Consider the following 25,280-nt stretch of genomic DNA (forward strand, 5'->3'; position numbering starts at 1 on the left):
GATAGATGCGCCCAGTCGCCGAGAGGCTCCCGCTTCGCGTCACGATGCCCCCCGTCAGCGCGCCCGGCGATCGTTGTTCACCAATCAGCGCCCACCAGCCCGTGTACACACGGCGCGCTCGGGTGAGGTACGGTGGAAAAGTATAGCGCGAACCCGCGGCACAGAGGGCAGAGACGGCTGCACGTGGGGCGCAATGGGGTGACGAGGATACGCGTGTCGCGCGTGTCCTGCCCGCGCGAAAGATTCACGGAGAAGGATCGTTTTTTGACGCGCGATTTGACATCCAGAATCGTTTCCCGGATCGGAAACGAAATTCGATATACTATAAATGACGAAGGAATCTTGTGAGCCTCTCGTTAACTCTCTTTCCTTGTTTTAAGCCACTTCAATCACGTGTCGTTTCGCATCGTGGGCTCCTTTGCAATTTAAAATAAGTCGCTTGTGGACTCGACTTGTGGCGAGCCGTTTTGTTCGACAAAACGAGTGAACCGGCGGAAGAAACGCCACGAAGACCACGAAGCGAGGGGGTTGATATTTCCTTTATAACGCTCGCACCCGCGAGAGGTCCTCGGGAGAAAAGCCGCTCTGTACCGCGCGACTTTTTCGCCCTATAATAGGAATTTTTTTCAGCGGTTAATCACCCGGCGGACAGCGGAGCGAGGAGCGAGTAACGGAAAGCGCGTCTTCACGGTGGATTACGTTTTGCCGCTTTTGCGCACGTTGGCGCGGGGCACAGGGCTTTGCGCGCAATTACCGCGGGGGCGCACGACGGAGTCGTGAACTTCGTCCTCCGTTCGCCACGCGTTATTAATAAGCACGTCGGAAGGTTGTAAATGAGGCGCGCCGGGAAAACTTTCGCGGTCCCGACAATCACGGCTGTGCGAAGGGACGGGAAAATTGTTGCGACGCAATTGAAAACTCGTGGATCATCGTCGCGAGAAGTTTGGAAAATCATGCGTTTGTCGCGCGCGCGCGCGCGCGCGCGGAGTTACCTTTTTCGAGGCTTTCTTACTCGGAAAGTTGCGACGAAAAATGTTAGATGCACGCGAGATCGATTAATTCATGAAACGTGACCGAGTTAAATTATTCTATTATAGTCGAGAATGATTCCCGGTGTAACGAAAATGATAAAAAAAAATCGCAAAAGTTGCTCGTCTCCCTTTATTTAAATTTAAAAAGATACTATAGAATAATGACAATAACAACTTTGTTGAGGATCAACGTATAAAAAAAAAATGCATATTACACTTTTTTCAATATTATACATTTATTCGGCTGAAAATTGGAAAAAAAAAATTAAACAGGATTGTCAGAATCGGAGGTGCCGAAACACCCCGTCGGTTCTAGAGTCTAGAGCCGGGCGTGCGGCGCGGCGCTGCCGCGCGTGCGCGCGCGCATGCGCTGTCGCGGCGGGTGAACCGCGGAGGCAGCAGGCAGCAGCCGCCGCTGATCGCGCTCGGGCGTCCCGGCCACGCTTCTCTTGTCTCAACGTCCGACGTCCTCGCGGAACGCCCTTCGTCGCCGCGGCTCTCTCCGGTGGAGGAACTTCCCGGAGTTTCTTCGGACCGTCCGGACCCCGCTCGACGGTCCGCGATCCCCGTCTCCAGGTCCCGTCCACCAGCTCGGCGACGGGAGCGGAACGTCCGAAACTCCGCTCGCGACGGCGACGTGCGACGCGACACGCCTTCGTGCTCGCCGACACCCTAACCCCCTCGGAACCTTCCACCGGATTCCTTCCGTTTCTCGAAACGTGCCTCGAGAGCTTGTCGCCATTTTTTTCGCGAGGCGAGTGTCACGAGACGCCCGACGACGCCCGACGCCCGACGCCGTTTTCTACAAACGACAAACGCGAGTTGCGTCGCGGCCACATCGTTCGGTTCGTCGTGTCGTGGCGTTCGAATTTCTTCCCACGGAATCGCGGATCTACGCGATTCTACGTTCTACGCGTCATATCGCGCGTGAGAGAGAGGAGCACTCGTGCAGTGACGTCGACAGTTTCGGAATGCCGAGCGTAAAAAACACTCGGCGATTTTCCGCCGTCCTCTCCGCGGGGTTAACCCTTTCTCTTTCTTTCTCCCAGAGATGATAGGATTCAGAGCAGAGGATTTACGTCGCGGGTCGAAACGCGCGACGCGAGCTTTGCGCCGAGGAGACGTATTTTTTTTTTTTCTCTACTCCGTGAGAACCAAGGACTGCGACCTGCGACGTATCGAAAAATGTCGCGAGTTCGCACGAGCCGCGACACCTGCGGACCTTCGGTGTGTTTTGCGTCGATAACATCCTCCCACTTCCATCTAGATTTCCATCGCGGCGGAAATGCGCGGACGAGATATCCGCGCGCATCTATTTCTGCGGATTGTATTATCATTCGGCGATTCTCGCATCATCGCTCGCAATAAAAAGGATCTTCGTACGAGTGACGCGCGCGCGCGCGCGCACACGACTCCGAAGCCCGAAGCTCCGAGTCCGAGAGAAGTGCGGCCGAGCCAACTTGAGCCGTACTTGCCGTTGCGTCGTCGAGCCGCGCTCGCTCTTTCGAGCTACGAACGTGGAGATATAACTGGATCGTACGCGCTACGTGGAGAAAAACCGTGCGGGGGGGGGGGGTTGAATTGCTTGGGGACACGCCATTTTGTTCGTACGGGAAAACGCGCAAGATTTAATAAATCGACGCGCCCCGAGAGTAACGAAACACGATCCGCGCGACTGTCCGTAAGAATAAAGCGGATAGTTCCTAAACGGTGGGGAGAGCTCTGTTGCTTTTGCGAAATCGTTCAAAGGGGGAGAAGGAGCGTCTTATCTGTTTCGCGAAAAAGAGCTTGGCGCCAATCGCTGATTTAGCTCGCCCTCGTGAACGATAACTCGGTCGTATTCTCGTCCGCGCGTTGTGCCGCGCCTGTATAGGCGCAAAGTCGCACGGCGATCGTTGGTGGACCGAGAGGAGGCAATGACGAACGACGAACCTGTCTCACTGTCTCGATATGACCCTTTGCGGATCTACGAGGGAAATTTATGACAATAAATTTATTGTAATATATCTGTTGTAAGTTTGTTACAATAATGAACCTTATGGAATGCTCGGGAGCATCGATTTTCATTCTCCGCCGATTTTCGGAAAGTTCAACTTCTCGCGATCGAAGTTTCTCGGAGTGGAAATTTTTCGAGTCGCGAAAATTCGTGGATATTCGGTGTAATATCACCATTATCGATATTAGGATCGATTGGGTTCTCGTTACAGGTCGCTTATCTTATCGTTAATAATCCTAGTACGATATTGTTGTATCATCGCGCGATTTGGCCTTAATATGACCACGTTGCTCGCAGACGTTCTCTCGACCGTTACCTTGAATAGACTCGAGTGTGAACGTAGAGAAAAAAAAATGGCTATAGATCGACTCTACCTTAGCCTCTTGGTAAGTTATACAGTTGCGGAACAACTCTTTCCCGCACGATAGTCAGGGGAACTTGATACGGCACGCTGTACAGAAGAAGAGGAAGAAGGCTGTATCTTTAGGCGAAGCGGGAAAGACATATAATCAGATGGAACCCGATTAAATGCGCCACGTGGTCCGTGCGTTGTTTCCCAGACGAAGCGTTTGCGTCTTTTCGAGCAGCCTGCGACTCGTTCGAGCGAAATACAAGCCGGGTCACGTGGGAGCACGCTTTACACCTGAGACGCCTGAAAACGTGGTTGTCGAAAATTATAACCAATTAAAATAATCCGAATCGTTTTTTTTTTTTTTTTTTGACGGTTCTAAGCGCTTGGCCTTTACCGCAAATATATTAACCCCCAGGTAGAACGTCAGAAAGTCGCGACGAAGTCGAAATGACGGCAAAGTGACCTAAAAGTCGTCGTTTTGACGTCATTTCGACTTGCCGTTTCTACCTGGGTTCCATCTTTTGTTTGCTACGCCCTGCGCGAGTCGCGGTCCAATTATTTTTTCTATCCACGCCGCGAACCGCAATAATATGCACGCGAACAAGAGAGGAATAATCGCATGTTAGGCTCGCGTACGAGATAGAAAGAGAAAGAAGAGGATGCGCTAGCCGTACTTGAAAATATAGAAAGCAAAAACCTCGCGAAGTAACAGACAGTTATTTAGAAACAGAAAACGCATCTCATTTATCGGACGCACTTATCGGCTATAGACTTACTCCGATATCGTTTTGTAAATTAAACAGAAATATAGTTTTCTTCGCGATATACGTCCACACACACACACACGATTCTCTTGTTTTTACTCCGAACTGTATTGATTATTCTGAAATATTCACACATTACTGTAGAAAGATGTTATTGATTTTTAATTTCGTTGATGCTGCGTAGATTTTTCGCACCATTATTTATTCCATTTTATATTATTCAGCGATATCATCCTTCGTATTGATTTTTTTTAGCTGTTGGCAACTACTTAATTAGCTCTGTCAGCTCGTTCCCATTTTATCTTGGGGAGCGTTACTGCCCTTCTCGCTTGCACTTAAAAATATATATATATATATAATTCAACAAATGAACCGAACACCCTAAAATCGCACGGTGAATCTTCTTTTACTTCTCGGCCCGTCGCAGCGCGTGTATTTTCGCCGTTTGTCACTTTCCCGTATTGCGTAATACGGGATTGCACGCGAGCGGAACATAAAACGCGACAAGTCCTTCGGGACGATGTTTCGTGAGTCGGGCTGCAATGTCCATCGACGGTGCGTTTAATTGTACGTTTATTGGGTAACCGTGCGATATTGTAAACCGCGATTCATTAGTTCACTGGCTGCACGTATGCGACATCGGCGCACACAAATCGGTGGCCAAGTATCGTCGACAACTTACGAGCTATAAAGCAAATGTGCTATAAGTATACCTATAGTTCAAATGGTGTTCTTAAATGCTTACGGATATAATATATTCAGCGTAGATATATATGTGTAAGGTTATAAGTAGAGAGTCTTTAGTCTTTTCGAGCTCAGTTGGACGTTGTCCGATATATTTAAATCACATTATTTAAATATCTTCAATTCGACAGATGCTCTACACTCACGTTTGATATATTATTAACAAGTGCATTATAAAGCTTAGTAGAAAGACGTGCGACATACACACACACACACACACACACACACACACACACACACACACACACACACACACACACACACATACGCACACGCAGGCGTATTAATACTATGTTGACACTCTTATACCGTTGTTCTTCGTTGTACAAGACTCAATGTCGAGAAATGCTACTTACTAAGTTTCTGAGTTATAAGGAATGCAAATGTGATGCAAATATACTAGCGATGGTCTTATACTAGCGTTTCGAATAAATACTTAGAGAATATATGCTTCGTCATAGGTCGCGTTATAATAATATAATTAGATATATTGACAATGTATATCTTAATTATTAATTTATGTTTCATCGTAGGTATTTTTTGCAGTTTTATACAAAACTATTAATCTAAACTATTTATCGCGTACTGCGAAGAAACATAAATAGTAAATTCAATAGTAAATTAATCCATTCTTGATACAAATATGGCTTTACATAAATGCTTTTATAAAATTTAAAATAACATATAACAGAATAACATTCAACGATAAACATCTAGTCGTAATCAAATATTATTCGCAGCATTTATATTTAACGTCGAAACATTACCGCAGCTCTTAATTTAAATTATAGAAAGTGCATTGAAATAAATTATCAAAACAATTATGGTTTTTCTCTGCAGAATCGTCGCCTCTGTTCATTTGTATTTTATCGTACTTTTTTCTTCGTATCGGTGCCTTCTTTTACATAGATATCATCCAATTCGTTGACTTGTTGCGAACAGCAAGGAAAGTGTCCTATCAGGGTTGACTTTCTTTGGTGTTTCAGGAAGTAACGAAGTCCCTTTGCGATGCCGAAACCAATCATAGCTATCGACATCGTTAACAACGCCATCAAGAGAGGATGCTGCGGCAGAATATGAAAGAATTACGTCGCGCGTGTACGACGACAACGGTGAAAGTAATCTAATTACGATTATTACCCCATTTTGACAAATAATTTAAAAATAGAAAGAACGAATCAATACCGTTAGGGTGGGCTTGTTTGTAAAAACATAGTCGGCGATCACGACTGTAACTCCTAATATAATACCAACGCCAGCTCCAAGCCACGGAATCTGTTGGTCAGCTGTGAAACGTTATTTCATTATATTTCAGTTTTCATAGTTTTCAAGATAACTCGGTGCCAAGTACCTCTTCTGTCTTTAATCAACGACCTGGACGCCTTGTTCGTCGCCTCTATAATCTTAGGCTCGTTTGGCTGCAAAATCAGAGCTTTGTTGTAAGATTCAAGCGCTTCGTTGTAAGAGAATAGTTTCAGCTCGACCTCGCCCTTCCTAAAGTAACCCTGAAACAGATAAAGAGACATATATTTATTATTTGCTTTAAAATCGAAGCCTAAAGCGACCAATTTTACTGGATTAGTCCTATTTTGAATGATCTGTGCAAAAGTGTCGTTTTACATACTTTGGACCAGTCGGGCTTCAACCGAATGGTCATCAGAGCATCGTTCAGGGCGTCGCGATACCGTTCCATCATTAAGAAGGTGAAGGATCTGTTGCTGTAGAGAGAATAATTCTTTGAATCTAGTTTGATGGCACGCGAGTAATGAAGCATCGCCATCTGATATTTTTTCTCCCTAACGTACGCGTTTCCCTGCTGCTTAAGGTTCTCCACCTGAACAAAGAAAAATGCCTTTATTTTGCGCATCATACACATCGTGCATATATAATACCACGTTTGCGTTTGGAGGTTAATGAGGGAAGAACCGGCGTCTCTTGCCACGCGAATAATTGAAAGGCCCATCGTAGAGGCGTACCATTTCTCTCGGAACCGTTATCTGGTTTGTACAACGTTGATAAGCACGACACTGCAAAAAGCTTTGATAAGGCTCACCTCTGCCTCCTGCGCATTCATACTTTCATTCACGATATTCCTGGTTCCTGGTTTTCCAGCAAGTGGGAGGAGCCTGAGGCCTGAGGCTTTATCACTCTCGCGATAAAGTCAAGTCAAATCGATCGATCGAAGGACCCGTCCTCGGGGTGTTGTTCTCGATCGAATTGTAACTTCGTCGAGGAGCGGACGAGCACCTGTCGTGTCCACCGACAGCCCGGACGGGTGCATCCCAGTGCATATGCGCGCGGAGCGGACGTAAAATAAGCAAATGTGTGCGTGAATCTCACGCGAATTGCGCATGTATTCCTGCGTCATAATGAAAGCATACCAGATTTTTACTCACGGCAATATATCGACGATGTTTTATCGCAACTGTAAACAGCGATGCTCCGAATCCCAAACTCCGACTAGCTTTAATTCCGAAGGATTGATCTCCGACGAGATTAATTCAACCGCGGCAGAATTGCCTAAAGTGAAATTACGCAATTCATCGTTCCCTAATCTATAATCTTTCTTTCGGTCTGTTCAACAGGAAATTAATATAATTCCATATTAACAAAATACTTGATAAGTTAATCGGAGTTTAGTCGAAGTCACCTTGATTAATTTAATCGCCGATTAATTCAACCGGCAGAATTGCCTGAAGCAAAATTATGTAATTTGTCGTATGTAATCGAATCTGTCTGCGCGTTAAATAACAGGAAATTAATAACTCTATAATGTTAACAAAATAAGGCAGGTATATTACTCGATAAGTTAATCGCCGATCAAGTCGATCGAAGCTATCCGTAACCCATGTCCATATTGCGCTCTTTATTTACGTGCTGTTATGTATATCTTTTTTTTAAATGTAAACGCGAACATATTCTAGATTTCCATTTTCATGTCTACGTGGCGGTTTCGACCGAACTCCGATGAAACTTATCGAGCAAAAATATCTGCACGTTTTGCTAACATGGATAGAATTGTTTTGTTTTGACACGCGCGGAATGAACGATTAGATTAAGGACTATGAATAAGACCAGTTTGAAGTTTAACGAGTAAATTCTGTCGATAGCATTAGTCGTCGATCAAGTTGGGTCGAAGTAATTTTACCACTTTTATTGGAACAGTGGAAAGTTTTATCAAAATATAGCGGGAACGGTGCGGAAGGCGGGGAAAGCAGAGGCGACTCTTTCGTTCATGATTTTAATGTTCGAAATTCTTCATTTCATACAAATTAAGTGTGGGGAGAGTTATAATACAAACTTAAGATATATACATCAATATTTCGTGAAAACTGCTCGCAATAGCTATGCAACTTATGTCCGTTAAATCCCGCCAGATCATTCGTATCCTTTAACCGTCTTATCACCATCTTTTTTTTTTTGCATGATTTTTTTTACTGCCGTCTAAATTTTAAAATTTACCTCGCGTACACTATGCAACAAAACTTGGCAAGTCGTTCGAATAAATATATAGTAATTATTTCTTTTTCTTATTAATTTTTCGCGATCTTTGCGTTTTTCGGAGTGTTCCCTCTCGGAATATCGTAGAATCGGCATTCGAGACCCGCCTCTCGCGTTTCTCACGATCTCGCCTCGCTTTCTCAGGAAGTCACAAATCCGCGGAGAGAGGAATTTATCTCTCGGATCTCTTCGCCACGAGATACGCCGCGTTCGCACCGCGGACGAGCTCTGTCGCGAGCGAGTCGACGCGCCAGGGGTGTTGCCTGCGATGCCTAAAATCGTTCGCTCGTTACAGGGTGTCCCGGAACTGTCCTTCGAATTTTACGCGACAGACGACGCGAATCCGGGACGTCTTTTTGGCGGAAGCTCAACGCGTCGCTGTTCCCGAACGACGATATTAACCCTTAAATGCCCCCTGGAGTCCAGCGGACCCCAGACCCTTTACAATGATATATTTTCAAATGTTCTTGCCAAAAATGGAGCTCGTGCTCTCATTGATGATAGTTGAGTGCGTGACCTACCCGTTTGTCCACTTAGCAGTACTCAGTTTACTTAAATTTTTTATACTATGTTGAAATTGAAATTTTAACGATACAAGCATTTTATTCTCTTTTCTAAGCCTTGAACAACATTGAAAAAAATTTTCATAACTAAAGATCAAAAAACCAATGGGTAAGGAGACGGTTTTTCACGCTGGGGTCTTTTAGACCCCTCGTGTCATTTACGAGATTCTTGAGAGGTGTGGCATTTAAGGGTTAATATTAATAACGAAAAAATTCCTTTGTCCAACGGCCAATATATAGTTTCTCAAGTCCAATATATTTTCTCCAGCATTCTCTTTCGTCTCGGACACCCTGTGTATCGCGTACTTCGCCGACGCGACTCCCGCGAGAAATGGACAGAGAGAGATTGTTGTTGGGACACTCGCGGAGAGCGCGGACGACGAGGCCCTCGCGCTTCCCCTCGCGAGAGGAATTATGTCGCTAAATGTTCGAGAACGTCAGAAAATTTTATCCTCCCGCGAGAGGAGAAGGCGCGCGGGAGCCTCGGACGCGGATTCGCGTCGCGCGTACGCGGGACGGAAATCGGACCGGACGCGGCCTCGGGGCGTCGTTCTCGACTCGCTCGCTGCTCCCCGATCGTACAACCGCGCGGTCGGTACTCACAATTAGCGGGAATTCGACTCGAGTCGATCGAGTCGAATGACTCGTTAATACAAAAACGAATTAATTCGCCGCGCGCGTACGAGTCGATCGAGAGGCTCGCCGGCGGAGGCGGAGGCCACGTTCCCCCGTGGCGAATCTCGCCCCGTTTTAACAGATCCGCCTTCGATCTACGTTGCAAACGATGATTTCCCCCGCGCGGATAACAAAAAGGCGACGCACACACGCACGCAACAACAACAATAACAACAACGCGTAGAAGCCACACTCGGCCCACTTTGTTCCCTCTCACTCTCGCGCGACACCCAATCGAATTCAACGCAAACTGGAAGATTAACAACGACGAAGGTTTAGATCGTTAAAAAAGAAAATTATGTACAAATTAAATTAGCGTAACAAAAAAAGAGAGAAACGCCGGAGACGGGAAAACTCGCCGATTCTCCGCGCTCGAGAGCCGCGGTCCCAACATATGTACAGTGTCTCCTCCTCGCGCGCGAGACCACGCGTTATTCGGTACATTCGCCGCGTATAAATCGCCGCAAACCCACAGGCAGACAGACGGACGGATCCATCTGCCGACACGCACGCATCTGACGCATCGCGAAGACAACGTCGCTTCTTTACGCACTCAACGCATCGCAGTTCGTCGTCGTCGACGTCGTCACTCATTCTTCTTTTTTTTTTGTCGCGTGGCTTTTTTCCCCGCGCTTTTTTCTCAATGCACGATTCTCTAATAAACAGAAGCACGAGCGCGGCCCGGGTTCGGGGACAAGGGGGGCCCCGCGTGGAACGCGACGAAGGTATTACGTTATTCCGGCGAAACCGCGAAATGGATCGTGTCGGTCGATACGCGAGGGAGGACACCGAAAAGTTTGTACGATGCGCGAGATTGGCCCCGAAAATGGCCAGAGAGCTCGTAAGTTCGCGATGCACCTAGGCGGATATATTTGGGGGGAGTTAATGGCAGAGATATCGGGGTGTCGAGTTCGGATTCAAAGGTGGATTTTGAGGTCGAGAAAATGGAGCACGGGAAAACCAGGCACCTCTCGCGTGGCGACAAAAGCGACGGAATAAATATATATGCCGAGATCCCTCTTCCACGTCGTGTTAAACATTTTACGTTCCACCGACATCGACGTTGACATCTTTTTTCCGAATTGCTTTCGTTCGAGATAAGACAGTAAAAACGTGACGATGCGAAAGATAACGTAGGATGATTTGAGGAAAAATCGATATCAGCCACGGGTTTTCACGTTACGCTAAAAACAAGGTAGAAACTATCAAAATCCCACTCGAGTAGAACTCGTAGCTGCACGGTTTTCGCTGCACATGCAAAGAGAAAGAGAGAGAGAGAGAGAGAGCTACTTTTAGGACGGGAACGAAAGGGATACATCTGGGAAGTAAGGCTGGATTTTGATCTGAACTTCTAGGATCGTTACAATCGAACGTGAAGAAGACAGCGGACCATCCTAAACAGTCCTTAGGAAAGTCGCGCCCGGAAGTCGTTTCGCGAGCGCGGCGATTGCACAAAAATCGAAGACACGATCGAGAAGGCCGACGGTGATAAACGTCGCGGAAGGGAAGGCGCGAGGAAGAGGGAGACGGAGAAAATAGACGCGACACTGGATGAAACTCTCCGATTTACCCTCCATAAATTATACCTAATGTATAATTAAAAGGGCTAATTAAATAATTAGATTGCCGTTGCGCGGAATGGAGTATACGGGATGGCCACAGCCTAAGTCTTAGTTTAAAATCTAATCTCGCCCGGAGGGTCGTAACGTGATATTATATATATATACGACGCGGAATACGACGGCTAACGCGAGCAAATTTTCGTCGACGAGAGCTCCAAGTGTCATCGGAGAGTCAACGAGGAAAATCTGCGGTTCCCCGATCCGCGCGATTTTCCCGGGGGGACACACGGACGAGGGTACGGCGCGTTCCACGCGGGCGGGAACCCCGAAAGCGGGTCTGCAAATCTTTTTCCTTGCTAACAATAAAGTTCCTCTTTATTCGCATTTTCGCTTTGTATACTTTAATTAGTGAATATAATATATGTATAGGTAATAATTGCAAATACAACTATGTAATGAATATACGAGCCTTTGTCAGGGGGAGCAATGCAGTCGTCGTCAATAAAAGTCACGGGGTGTACATTGTATATATACCTATACATGCAAATATCGAGTCGCCCGGTCGTCATCGTAATAATCATCATCATATCGTCTCTATCGCTCTGTTTCTTTCTCTCTCACACTCTCGCATTCTCATATTTATATGCACGTATACGTACGTGTATATATATATACATACACACGTATATAAGTCCACTCTTTTTTTTTTCCTCTCATCGTTCTATCCGCTTTTGCACTCGCGTGTGATATCGGTACTGAAAACGTAAGACTATCTTCTCGCGGTCCTTAAGTCACAATTGTCAGTCATCCGGAACGCAACTTAAGTTTCCTTCCGTTTCTAATATATTTTTTTAAGCACTTACAAAATATCCCTTCGCTCCTCGACTCGGCACGCGGCGATCGATCTCGTCTTCTTTCATCGCATTTGGCGGCGATCGATGACGCGGAAGAGCGCGGCTCGCTTCCACCGATCTTCCGCGTCGAGATCGCATCGCGTTCACCGAAGTGGCTCCTTTCTTGGAAAGAACCATTTTCTTTTTTTCCGACGAATACGTCTTCTTAATTCTTTTAAAGACTAAAAATCAGTCTAAAAAATTTTGACGATTAAGTCAGGAAGAATTTTTATATTCAGTCGGAGGACACAAGTTTATTTACCTCGGGCGAGTATGCTGGGCTTTGAAAGCTCAACGAGATCGATCTCTAGCGCGTGCCGTGGACTATTTCTTATTTTGATATAAATTTACGACGGGAGTAAAAATGCGAGTTACGAATCGATCGAACATTGTATATATCGTTGAAATGTCGAACGATCTGTGCTTGCTCGCTCTTCTCTTCGTTCTTCTTCGTTCTCTCCTTCGCGATTCGCTTTAATCTCTAAGGCGCCTTTTCAGTCACATGCAAATCCCTACGGGCCTCACTTCTGCCTCGGGCCCTCGCGATTTCTTCATATTTAATGTCGCGTCAACCCTTTGTCTACGGATGCTCTGTCTATCAAATCTGTAGAAATCTTCTCTCACATAGTTGAATGAAATTATATAATCCAGCGACTTTTCCGATATCTTACACAAGCATTTTTTCATAATCATATATATATATATATAAATATACATATAAATATATAAACGTTTACATTTTTATACATATATGTATATGTATATGTATATGTCACAGGAATTTCATGTAATTAATTTTTTTGTAAAATCCCTAAAGATCCACAAAAGACCGGGATATTGTGAAATGAATAAAAATTATTAATATAAATATAAATATAATTTATAAATATAAATTCATGATTATATATTTATATCTATAAATATATAAATTAATAATGTCAATTCACAATTTTACTGACAAAGTCCAGGATTTTGCACAGCGACAGATGTGAGGCACCAACGGGCCGTAGACAGAGGGTTAACGTCTTCTTTTCTTCAAGAGAAAATACTTAACGCGTGTCGTCGCGCGCATCATCTCGGTGCACGGGCGAATTATATTATAACGAAGTTTCCTAGCAACACATCACAGTCAAAAAGCATATCGCTACGTGACGAACGGAATTCTCATTCCGTTACGCGGTGACTCTGTCGAGCGCGGCGCGGCGCGAGGAAAAACAAGAAGGGGAAACAGGAGTGCTTACCGTCGTGAAAGCGGCGGGTTTCTGCGAAAACGGTAAAATATTTAGCAGCGACGAAGAGTGAGTTTCGTTGTTCGTGCGCCCCTTTACAGCTGCGAATTAGCTTTCGCGAAAACCGCTAACAACCGTTGACATTTACGGCGGAACGCAAACAGGATGGAGGTTGTAGCGCGATCGTGCGACATTATTGACCGGAATCTTCGTCCCCTCGACAAGAGGAGGAAGAAACGTCGCGCGACGATTTCAACACCGAAAGGATAGACTCGAGTCCCTGTACCGAGGGCGATATTGCGACGAAAGACCTGTAGTAGCTGCCACATGGTTTCCTCGACGATTTTCTCGAACTGGAAAAGGCCGGGTGACAGACCTTCCCTTATCGTCGAAATGCGGAAAGCGAGTCTCCGGTTTCTTAACTCGATTCTCTCTTACATCCGAGACATTCCAGTCGACGATACCCAGGGAGAACAGAAAGTCAAAATAATTTAAATTTGACCACATGGAATGTTTTTCCGATAGCTGCGCCCCTCCGTGCAAGATAGGCCCTTGTGCGGAAAAAACTGGGCTCCGTCTTTCGGAAAGAAACGTTAAGCCGTTGGTCCAAAGGGTTAAGGTGAGAGGAGAAGGATAGTATTGGTGGTAGATGCGAACCCTGCGGGGATACGCAATAAATTACGAATGTAAATTTGACCAGTGACGTGAAATTGACATCATTTTGACTTTTCTGCTCCACTTGGATATCTGCGCGAGGACAGTCTGCAAGGGATCAACGGCGGATCGAGAAAATTAAGTGATATGTCTCCCGTAAAAGAAGAATAAATACTCGTAAAATGATATGTCGCGATTGAGGTCTTCCATCAGCGACCGAATCGCACTCGCGGGCCAATGATTCCGAGATATGCTGCGCTACGCGAACGATTGTTGCCGAATATATGAATTTTGCCTCTCTCGTCGTAACATTCCGTACGGAATGTTAGAATCATAAGCGACTCGCAAAAACTGGGACTTTGTCAAGTAATCATTTCGGCGAGACCGAGTGTTTTGAGACCTTTTTCTGGGAGTGCGTGTCTTCCGGTTATAACTCGTTAATTCGGAAACGCGGATAGAATAACCCGAAACACCTGCGAAGGAATGCAGTCGGAGAAATCACGAAAAAAATGATGATAGCGACTCGCCGAGGAATTCAATTAAGTGGAAACTCGATCATTAACGAGAAAAGACACCTTCCCGACAAACCCGAGTTCACGTCGCCCCCCGGGAAAGTTCTGCGAACGTGCGAGATTGCCTGCTCGAGGATTTCGAGAGATTGGATGGTTGATTCCCCGAATGTCATGGGGGAAAAAATAGACGAAGCGAGAGAGGGAGAGACAAAACTCGAGGATGTCCATCTAACTTTTAATCTCCGCGAGGATTCCCTTAATTCCGTCACTTATTACACTTATCCGCGACTCGAGTCCAACCTCGGTTAATCTCGGTAATTTCATTGCCGCATTATCGAGAAGAAAACCGCGAGTTCTCGAGGTCGAAACCTGCATATATATTATATTTCCCTATCAGCTTTGCACATACCGTTGAGAGATAATGCACGTGAGATTATGCTACAAATGTGTATGTATGTGGGTGTGTGTACACTTATGTGTGCGTGTTATATACAGTAATTCACGCTTCGCTAATATTGGCACTTGGTTTTAGTGTAGAGCTTTTTTTTTTTCGTTTTCATTCAACAAGTCATCGAGAGACAGTCGAGAAAGAAGCGTGAGACAGAATGAGAGGGAGACGGGAGTTCGAGCGTTTGGACCTTTTGAGCATGGACACGATCGCGTCTGCGAAGCGTCGCTCATCCGAACACGGACGGAGCACGACTCGATGACGTCTAGGGTGATTCCGGAGGCAGTATCGAGCGTGTACGATGACACGCGTTTAGAAATAAGGGCACTGATCTTTCGCTCGATGCGTCGCGACTCGCGACCACCAACTATCCGGCTATCTGGACGTTGAACAAACACCGTGGATGTCGCATCTTAACGAACGGACCCAGCTAGTAGACAATTCTAAAAGATATCTCAAAAACATCACAAAGACGTCTGAAAGACGACATAATTTTTCAGACGTCTTTTAGAAGAGCTTCTGCTAGCTGGGAAGTGGGACTCCAATCTAATTGTAAGCTACAGAAGAGGAACAACGTCTGTCCGCCGTGATCGGCGACTCGAAGAGAATCTCTGCTTCAATAGAATCGAACGATCTCCCCTTACCCCCCTCCCCGTGATTAACGGGACTATTTTCTAGCATAAGTTTTGATTCTCCTTCGCGGAACAAGTATATTTGTGCGAGATTATTATTTCTATATAAAACCGACGTGTATTCGTACATCCGGCGAACCGAGTGTATCGCGCGATCTTGCTCGTTCTGTCAAACGATCAAGAAAGAGAAAGAGAAAAAGAAAAAGAAAGAGAGAGAGAGAGAGAGAGTAATAACGCCTTTTTCTTCATTTGGAGAACAGCGATCTCCACTAACGATTATCTTTCCTCGCGAAACGACAACGGAGTGACGATAATTTAGGTGCGAGAACGTTAAACGCTAAGCACGACATTAAGAGCACTTACTTTCGCAAGAGCGCAACTAACGTGGGTCGACGCTTGGGTCGTTTTGAGTTCAAGGGTGGCGACGAGCCCGATAGAAACCGGCCTGTTTACGCGTGTGGTTTAAGTTAAGTCGCGCGAGTTACACGTATCGCGATTCGATCGGCAATATTACCGTATTTCCTATTATTTGAACATCGTTTCGGTTTCAGTTTCTTTGGCACTGTTTACATTTTTTCATTCCGGCCGGGTTTAGACGATCGATTTGTCGGTCGACGGAGGACGAGAGCGTTTTAATCGAAGGTGCTTGTTGAAGCTCAAGTAATAACTCATAGCTAACGGAGAACACCGCCTATCGATTTACAACGTAATCGTAGCGAAAGTTATTTACGAATGATACAATTTACAAAGGGCACTGACTGGTATAACGTGGTAACTACTGAAAAAAAAAAAAAACGTCCGATTCTCGGCCGCGAATCTTTATCGAAACATTTTATGCACCAGTATCGAACTTTTTATACGACATAGCGTTATCAGCGCAAAGCATTAACGTCGAGTTGATAAAAGTCGTCGAAACAGCGAGTATAAATAAAAAAACGCTGATATTAATATTTATTTCTTTCCCATCTTCTTTTGTATTTTTAAATGCAAAGGGACTCTCGAGTAGAAAAACAAAAATTTATATCTACAATTATGAATATGATGATTCAACCGGTTCCTTCATCTTTAAAGATCGATAAAAATTTCGATTACATTCGAATTTGCGGTCAATTACCTGCACACGCATATTAATACTCGTGCAATATTCACATAAATATTTAGATGAGGAAATACGTTGTTTTATTAATGCGGATTGACGTAATGTTATTGTTCAACGTTGTGTCATACGTTCAATTAGGGCAAAGTCCCTTCTTTTCTTCGTATACAGTATTTCCCGACATTTCGCATAAAGACTCTAACCGAGATATCCTATCCTAATACATCTGACCTCGTATATTATGCGTTCTTAAAAAGAGTTCGCATGGTGCAATGCGCGTTGTAACATTACGTGAGATTATTTATATCTACAATGACTTTCGCAATGTGTCGTATTGCACAACTACAAGAGAAATTCTATAATATCGCTGTTTTGTAATAAAAAGTTCATTCAATAACAACGAATTTTTTAACATTTTCATTATATGTATGTGTGTGTGTATATATATATATATATATATATATATATATATATATATATATATATATATATATATATATATACTATATATTAATCAATTATAAATAACTAGACGTTATAAAACAAAGAGAAATCGATAAACAACCCGGAATCGTTCAATATTCAAGCAGTTGTCCCGGATCTGTGAACTCAACAGCATTGAGTAATAATACAACTATTGCGTGTTCATTGAACTGTATATATATATATCAAAAAGAGAGAGAGAGAGAGAGAGAGAGAGAGAGAGAGAGAGAGAGAGAGAGAGAGAAAAAAACGTAACTTGTTAAACGACATTCTAATTTATTCTATTGCTGATCGTAAGTCGTTTAAATTTAATAACATCGCGATAATTCTATGAATGTGCTCAGGAACAACGTAATAGGAGGAAAAAAGATCGCGAACGCGGTAATGATAAAATTTCTCAAACACACGTAATACAATTCGTTATCAACATATTCGGCAGACCGTTTTTATATCTAAAACCTCTCGTAAGCATTTTACGCACCTGACAAACGTACCCTCTTTCCTTTATACCCACGGCTCGACGAATGGCTTCGGGCAAATAATTCGCCGTCGTGAAAAATGTGTTAATGAGCAATAAAAAGACTAGGACCGTCCGGAGGAAGTAACGTCGCGTACCGGAGTTAATCGTTTAACGCGTATTAAAACGCATAGAATGTTTAGTCAATCGTTAAAAAACTGTCAGGCGCTTTGGAATTACGCTAACTTTCGTAAAAAATGCGAATAAAACAATAAAATGACGAATTTAAGAATGCTAAACTCGTGTTACAAAAATTTTGGAAATTACGTTTGTTGCTGTACATACATTTGTGAAATATAACAAATTCGTTTGACACTATATTGGATATGTAATCTATTTGCACATACTCGAGTGGATAATTTTCAATGATATTTAGAGTACGATAGATTAGTCAAATAAAGTATTTAAAAATTTGGCACCGTGAATTTCCGTGCAAATTCAATCGAAAAGATCGACTGGAAATCCTATCGCAATGTACTCAATGTATGCAGATATCTGCATGTTTTTTATCCGTTTGAATAATAATATAATTACAACAATAGCAATAATAATAATTACAAATAATATTAATAGCAAAAATTACAATATAATTGTTAATTATAATAATTAAACAAAGATATTCTTTGCATGGATTATTATGAAACTGTACACAACATATGATATTGTCGTTTAGTAATTATTAATGATTGACAATTTATAAAAACTATGTTTCGTATATTAGTCTTTTTAAAAATTTTCCTTTTTTTTTTTTACAGAAAACCGTTATCGCACTGCGCCGAACGCTTCCTTCTTCCCTTATTTCTCAACAATTAAAATTTAAAAATCATAAAAAAAACTAGCATAGCGTATATGCCACGTCTTTTTAAGATCAACATCGCTATGGGATCAAGATGATTTGGCTTTTAAAATTGATTCACTAGTTTACGTGACTTTAAATCATATATATGATACAATTTCGTCTGCTTGAGTTGTTATTTTGCGCGGTCGGACAATTTCTTTTGCTTCTTTTTTCTTTTCCCTTAAGGCTGCTTATCGTGTCTCAGTTTTTTCTTGTCAACCAACCATACCTATTAGATAATCAATACGCTATCATATAGAACGTATGAGCGAAGGAAAAAAAGAACGAAGAAGTAACAAAGAATCTTAAAATCACGAAGTACCACGGTCTCTCTCTCACATATAGGAAGGTAACCCGTTATTTTTTTTTCCAAGTCCTTTCTCAAGTTGCGACGAGCAACGCACGAATCGCGCGCGAGGGGATTCGTGCCAGCTCATGGATAAAATGTACGCATGTATATGTTATGTGTGTCTTGCGAGCCAGTTTTCTTTCCTCCTTCCGGCGGACAAAAAGAAACCCGGACGTGGCACGCGGTAAGCCTTATTATCTCTTGGACCCTCTTCTCACAATCATATCATTTTTTTTGTTTCTTTTCTTTTATTTACGTACTTCTTAAAGTGGACGACACTTGTGGACGTGCGCACGGTAAGTAACTTATTACAGAGTTTAACTACTTTTTTCGCGTTGCGCCTTCTCTCTTCGATTTTTTACAATATCTTCCTCAGTCGTCACGGGACCAACTTTAAAATCTCGGTATGTCCCCGCACAATTTTATATTTCGCTGATCGTCAGAATGCCCTTATCTCCATTTCTATATGGATTTTCGCACAGGCACGGGTATTTCTCTTGTTTGCCTATCTCTTGAATGTAACTCGATTGTCTGGTCAGCCTTCACCACGCAAGTATTAGAATTGGTCGAAGTTGGCGCGCGAATCTTACCGTGATGATGAGAATCGGCGAGGTCGTCGCCGTCGTAGAAATCGTCGCGATCGTTGGCTCTTGCAGCGGAGACGTAAAGAGAATTCGCAGGAAGAGTATTTCGCGTACGGTGTATATTTATCATTGCGAAATGCTTTATGATAAATATTGTACACGAGATCGTGCAACTTCGAGCCATTTAGAGTCACTTGATTTTTCGGCGATAGAACACAGGAACCATGTGGACCGTGAAAGATCAGCCTTAGAACTTGCCGAGAAAATGCAGATTCTATGGCAACGTTGACAGTACCGAAGAAGAGGAGAGGAATAAGAGGCGGTTTTTTCAGTTTATGTCAGTAATGCCGATTGTTGATACCCCCGGTGTTGTTGCTGCCGTTATTCATGGAATTAGTGGTGCTAATTATACCACTATCAATGGTATTCGCAGTCGATATCCTGTCGGCGGCGTGCTCACTGTCGTATTCTAAGATCAGTCGTTTTATATGGCTCAGCTTATTGTGCAGATAGTCGAACCGTTCCTTCGTCTGCTGATACACTCGATCCTGCTTAGTTTTCTTGTACTCACAAAATATCTGTTCCCTGGTTTCCTGAAATAAAAAAAAAACACCATATGAGCATCCTCGTCCATTTGTTTGACAAATGCGATCGTTTATGATAGAAGAAACAGCATAATACCTCACTCTCGATCACATTGCCCGATTTCTTTTGACTTTGCAATAATTGATACAAATGCCTGAAGCGATTCGCGACTACGAGTACTTCGGAGTGCAACCTGCGATATTCGTCGTAATTGCTGTAGAATTCCTCTTTATAACGCCTTTTCTGTTCCGGGCTGCTTATCGTTGTATATTCCCTGAAACAAATTATTTTACATAAATATTGCATCAATCGACAAGTTATGTTGAATTAACTCGTAACGACTTATGGAAAGAATGTCTAGTTTTTCGTTGGCTATTTGAAACTATTACCGCGCATTAGTAATTAATAACACAGCTAACGTGTACTCACGTGCGGTAGTCGAGATATTGTCCGGTGCTTCCCAGCCTTTCAAACTCATCAATCGGCAGCGAGATTGTGGCGTTATCGACATAAGTAGGAGCGCTGTTAGAAGTTTCACCGTAGATAGCCGCATCATTCGCTGCATTACTCCTATTCCTGAATTCCCTCTCTCTGTTTCTCTCTTCTCTCGCACCTCGACTCCTATCGCTCCTATCTCTCCTATCAGAGTGCACGTCGATCAAGCTGCCCCCGGCAATTCCATTGGCTATAACACCACCGTCGTGTCCATGCCCGTGGTTGCCCCTTTCACCATCACTAGGCGACAACGGCGTCAAGTACGATGATCGATTGGAACCGCTTGGCACCGCGGTGACGGCGGCAACGACGGCGACATCGCTGTAGATGTTTCCAGTACCCCGTAGAATATCACTGTTTGCTGTCCTTTCGGCTCGGTAATCAACGCGGCTGCTGTTGCCGCGTTCACGCTGCGATTGTTGCCTCAATTCCCAACCGTCGAAACTGCTACCGCCGCTGTTACTATTACTACCACCACCACCACCACTATTGCTGCTACTACAACCACTATTAACGTTGGTGGTACGATTAACGATACGGTCGCCACCGGCGGTTGCACTAACACCACTGTTATTACTATAACTGCCGCTGCCGGACACCCTTTCGCCGGCGGGGATAAAGGAGATAGGTTCGGGTCTCCTATAATGCGATATCCGCGGTTTCTTCGTCGTTAATCCGTCGCTACCCTGGTAATATCCTGGTCTCTTATTACTAACCAAATTGGGCGGGGGTGCCGTGATGGCCGGCGGTGAGCCCGCATGAATGGAATTGGGTGATTGACCGCTGCCTAAGAGTGTAAAAACATATGCAAAAAATGTGTTATTTAAAATAAAGTTTCGTATTCATGTATGTAAATAAGAGTGCTGATAGCGAGTAGTACACGTACCACTGGAACCACCGTCGCTCGAGCCAGGTGGCGTGAGGTTCTGAGGTTTCCGCCTCCTCAGCATTGTCCTTTCCTGCTCGGTATAGAAAGGCCAATCCTCCTGCACGTCGTTCCAGATGTGCCTGTTCAGGTGATACGTGTTATCACGCATGTAAGCCACTTGCTTCAGGATCATCGGCATGACGGATCGCTCTCGGTCCCTCAAGCCCTCTGGAATTCGTCAACGTATTAATATCAACGATCGGCTATTCCGACAAGTTGAGAAAACATTCAGATCTCATCTTACCCTTGTTGATGCGATCATAGAGTTCGGGCTTCTTGTAGGGCCTCAAAGCAAGGACGTGGATAAGTCTTTCCCTATTGCATAGAAAAAATGCGAAATATATCAAAAAACCAACTATGACGAAAAACATCAAAACCTTTAATAAATTTCCTTTCTATTTGTATTTCATTGAGACTTTTTTAGCCTTTGTGTCGTTGATTTAGCGCGGAAGATTGTTTCTCGGTCGTTTCTCTATTTTTTTTCAAACGGAACTTGACTTATACTCTTATATCAATGCACTTACTTAAGTGGCCTGCGCATAATGTCGGAAATTTTTTTCTCCAGATTGCGAGCCGCCGCTAGATGGTTACTACTATTACTATTACTACTACTATTAGCGATCGGCTTGTTGGTTGAAGCTTTGGGCTGACTATTGCCGGAAGTTGGAATGCTCGTCGTGGATTCCCGATGCCTTGCATACGATGACGGAGGAGGTATTGTCCTTCCGGTTCCTTTCACTTTCACCTTGCGTCCGATATCTGGACCGTTCGCCTTGATCACCCTAGTGCTGAAAGACATAAATTCTATTGAGATAAACAAAAATGTAGTACAAGATTCTAATGTCCTAATTACCTAATTAACCAATATTTAAAAAATTAGAAAAGAACAATTAAGATGTGTAAAAAAATAAAGAGCACATTCGTATTTTTATTTTTGATATCTAAAATTACTCGAAAGAAACATTATATATTTCTAATATATTTATTTGTTAATTTAGAGGAAATATAGCAACATAATCTATTTCATCTCGTCATACGGCAAACATAACACATTCATAAACAAAATCTCCTATTTCCGTTGTGTATTTATAAACAAAACGGTCTCTGCGCGACAAGCCTCGCCACATATCGGTGCAATTAATGCAATTTGCAGCATCGCTGACATAGGGGTCCGATCGATTGGCTGGTTATACAATTTTCATTGGCGTTGACCGCGCGTCGCGATAAAGCATTGCAACGGTGAAGAGAGGCGGAAAAGAGTTTACCCGTGACAAAATCGCACTTGTGAGGCGCTCTTATAGCCTTGGCCGTGACGAGCGAAGACGACTAAACAAATTAGCCGACGATGCGGATCCGTCAGACGGGAGCGCAAAATCTCACGCGTATTCGAACTGCGGCTGACAATTGCAAAGTATACAGTTCCGAATATTCGCCTGTTTGCGAAAATTTGGAGAAACAGTCGTCTGTGTTTTCTGACAAATATTAGTATTTTTTTAAATCATTTATTCTGCTAAACAGACGCGAATATTCGTCTCCGTAACGCGAACGTATCATTCGCGTGTCTCTCCGAATTTTTCGAAAATCCCTGGGTATTTTTGTTCGATTTACAAATAACGCAAATCATATCCGCGTGCTATCCAAAGGTACATACAACCTCGGGCGCGCGATTTTCTGCGAATTCTCGCGACATCGCGGCGACGAGTAAACTGCGTACACGCACGACGAGGTTTTCTCATAAATTCCTTCGTGAATTGCGCGAACATCCGTTAGAAGACCGTATCTACGGGCGAAAGTTTGTAAGAGTAGGGCCACGAGGCGAGAATTATTTACGGTTCCGCGGCGACCGTGGGCGTCTCGGAAGGAAAGTCCTGAAAATGGAGAGAAGGAACGCGGTTCGCGTTCCTTTGCAAAAAAAAAAAGGATCTTTCGCCCGGAGGATCGAACGGTCGCCGACGGCCGTATGTCCCGCACCTCAAGGGAGCATTCTTACCATTTGTTCTTGTTATTCTCCTCGGCGACCGCCATTCTGTGCCTGGTGGTCTCGTAAACGTCATCGTTTGCCTGTATCCGCATCTTGTACGGTATAGTGCCGAGGCTCTCGAGGCTTCTACAAGAAGAGAAATAAGAAGGTAATAAGAGGATAAAAAAAGAAGGTAATGAGAAGACAATAAGAATCGAGCTGAGAGGCAATTCTTTAAGCAATTTGACTCGCAGCTTTGTTTTGATATCAAGCAGATAAACAAGAATACGAGATCCAAAGATATATAGATATATAGAATTAAGACGCAATGTTTGATATTTTGATCTTATTATTATTATCATCGCGCGCGCGCGCGCGCGCGTTATTATATTCATTGATATACACATTATGGTACATTATGTCATATTTATCCGCGAACTACACGTGGAACGTGCCGGGCCCATTGTTGCTCGACAAATAAAGTAAAGCGAGCAGAAGTGAGTCGGCGAGCGAATCGAAGTTCAATTTATCATCGCCGCGCTGTTACGTTTTTAACGTCAATTCGTCAAATCACCGGATCGTATCGCCGGATGCGGTGAGCACCAGAGTATAAGCTACTGAATCGGTTTTTGCTGACGCAAGCATAACCGTTCGCGACGAGAGTGTAGTCGCGGCAGTAGTCGACACCTGCTAGCGCGCTAAACAGCGCTTTAGTGTGTCAAGTTGCCGCGATAAAACCACCTGCTCAAGGATGCTCCGATGTGTTTTTTACGTCGCGCGATTTAGATTGCGGATTACGTTACGGCGCTTACGACGGAAGATTACTCGAAATTACCGTATCGCGTATACCGGAGTCCATTCACCGAGACATTATTTCTCAGTTATAGCGAATCTGATAGCCGCTGTGACATACATAAAATCTCTCTCTCTCTCTCTTTCTTCTGCGAACGTTAAAAATATAATAACAGCGAGGAACTTGACCACATGATTGACAAATAATGGGCGTAAAGCGATTCAGCCCGCGGCTTTTTATCTGTTTTCGATTCTTGCGTATATAATATACGGCGATACGCTGAACGTATACGAACGTAAATGCATAAATTACCTCGCGAGCTCTCGTTATACCATAATAATAATCGATACGTACTTAGGGCCGGTCTGTTGAGCACACTCGAGGCCACCCTGGGAACCCTCCATGTCCTGGCTGCTGGAGATGCTGAAGGTGAATCTGGACACTCCGTCGATGGATGGAATGCTGAGATGCTGAAATCAGAACGCAGAGCGTGCCGGTTAGTCGTCTCGTCGTTCCTCTTAATAAGATCGCATTAAATTACGAAACGGACGGCCTGTGCCGTGTACCCGTACGTATGACTCTACACGAAACCTGCCGTATATATATATATATCTCTCACTTTCCTCTTATAGCCGCGAGGATATACCGCAGTATATAATACACGAAAGTTCACCCATGTATCTGTCCAGCTATCTATTTAGTGCCTGGCTCCGAACTAGAAAGTTTTTTTTTTATGAAACAATAACGTGCCTTTCAACGATGCGTGTTTCTAAATTTAATTCTCCTCGAACCGTTAAATTACATAAAATACATCGACCGACGTTGACATTTTTTTTACATATATTCGAATAAATAAAGTACATTTATGCCGCAGTGAACTTAAATGCTAATGTAAATTTAAATAAACAACATAGTGATGCAAGCTTCTAAATATTAACGCGAGCGGACAGTAAAAATGACGAGGGTCCGATTTGTTTACTTGCCGTGTAACTGAATTGATGACATTTATGCGTTTTATATTGAATCATATGGACCGAGAGCGCGTCGGTTTCTCGTCGAGTATAATATATTCGCGATAACGTCGTTTATAATGCTT

General features: G+C 43.8%; 2 protein-coding genes across 3 annotated transcripts; both read right to left on the reverse strand.

Annotated features, from left to right (window-relative positions):
- Positions 1-4,957: 4,957 nt before the first annotated feature.
- LOC143893373 (protein STIP1 homolog) lies at positions 4,958-7,179 on the reverse strand. Of its 2 annotated transcripts, none has more exons than XM_077398652.1 (5): positions 6,941-7,179; positions 6,512-6,721; positions 6,239-6,392; positions 6,073-6,173; positions 4,958-5,951 (listed from the first exon to the last, which is right to left on the reverse strand). In XM_077398652.1, the coding sequence occupies exons 1-5, from the start codon at positions 6,959-6,961 to the stop codon at positions 5,754-5,756; spliced, it is 684 nt and encodes a 227-aa protein (XP_077254778.1). In that variant the 5' UTR covers positions 6,962-7,179; the 3' UTR covers positions 4,958-5,753. The 2 variants fall into 2 exon arrangements, with proteins under 2 accessions (XP_077254778.1, XP_077254779.1); XM_077398653.1 differs by having other exon boundaries at positions 6,864-7,179.
- Positions 7,180-8,123: 944 nt separating this feature from the next.
- Positions 8,124-24,688, reverse strand: LOC143893368 (RNA polymerase II elongation factor ELL-like). Its single transcript, XM_077398645.1, has 8 exons — positions 24,539-24,688; positions 23,422-23,538; positions 21,956-22,219; positions 21,676-21,746; positions 21,390-21,599; positions 20,438-21,290; positions 20,105-20,282; positions 8,124-20,016 (listed from the first exon to the last, which is right to left on the reverse strand). The coding sequence occupies exons 1-8, from the start codon at positions 24,586-24,588 to the stop codon at positions 19,762-19,764; spliced, it is 1,998 nt and encodes a 665-aa protein (XP_077254771.1). The 5' UTR covers positions 24,589-24,688; the 3' UTR covers positions 8,124-19,761.
- Between the last annotated feature and the right edge of the window lie 592 nt (positions 24,689-25,280).

This window comes from Temnothorax americanus, unplaced genomic scaffold, assembly GCF_048541705.1.
Source record: "Temnothorax americanus isolate GAGA-0224 unplaced genomic scaffold, ASM4854170v1 Scaffold12, whole genome shotgun sequence".
In the NCBI taxonomy this organism is placed as follows: Eukaryota; Metazoa; Arthropoda; class Insecta; order Hymenoptera; family Formicidae; genus Temnothorax; species Temnothorax americanus.

Coding starts and splice junctions, on each gene's coding strand:
- LOC143893368 (XM_077398645.1), bottom strand. CDS start 24,588: ATGGAGGGTTCCCAGGGTGGCCTCGAGTGTGCTCAACAGACCGGCCCT. Junction 22,220..23,421: donor GAGAATAACAAGAACAAATG/GTAAGAATGCTC, acceptor TATGTCTTTCAG/CACTAGGGTGATCAAGGCGA. Junction 20,017..20,104: donor GCAATGTGATCGAGAGTGAG/GTATTATGCTGT, acceptor TTTTTATTTCAG/GAAACCAGGGAACAGATATT.
- LOC143893373 (XM_077398652.1), bottom strand. CDS start 6,961: ATGAATGCGCAGGAGGCAGAG. Junction 6,722..6,940: donor TGAATGCGCAGGAGGCAGAG/GTGAGCCTTATC, acceptor TTCTTTGTTCAG/GTGGAGAACCTTAAGCAGCA. Junction 5,952..6,072: donor CAAACAAGCCCACCCTAACG/GTATTGATTCGT, acceptor ATTCTGCCGCAG/CATCCTCTCTTGATGGCGTT.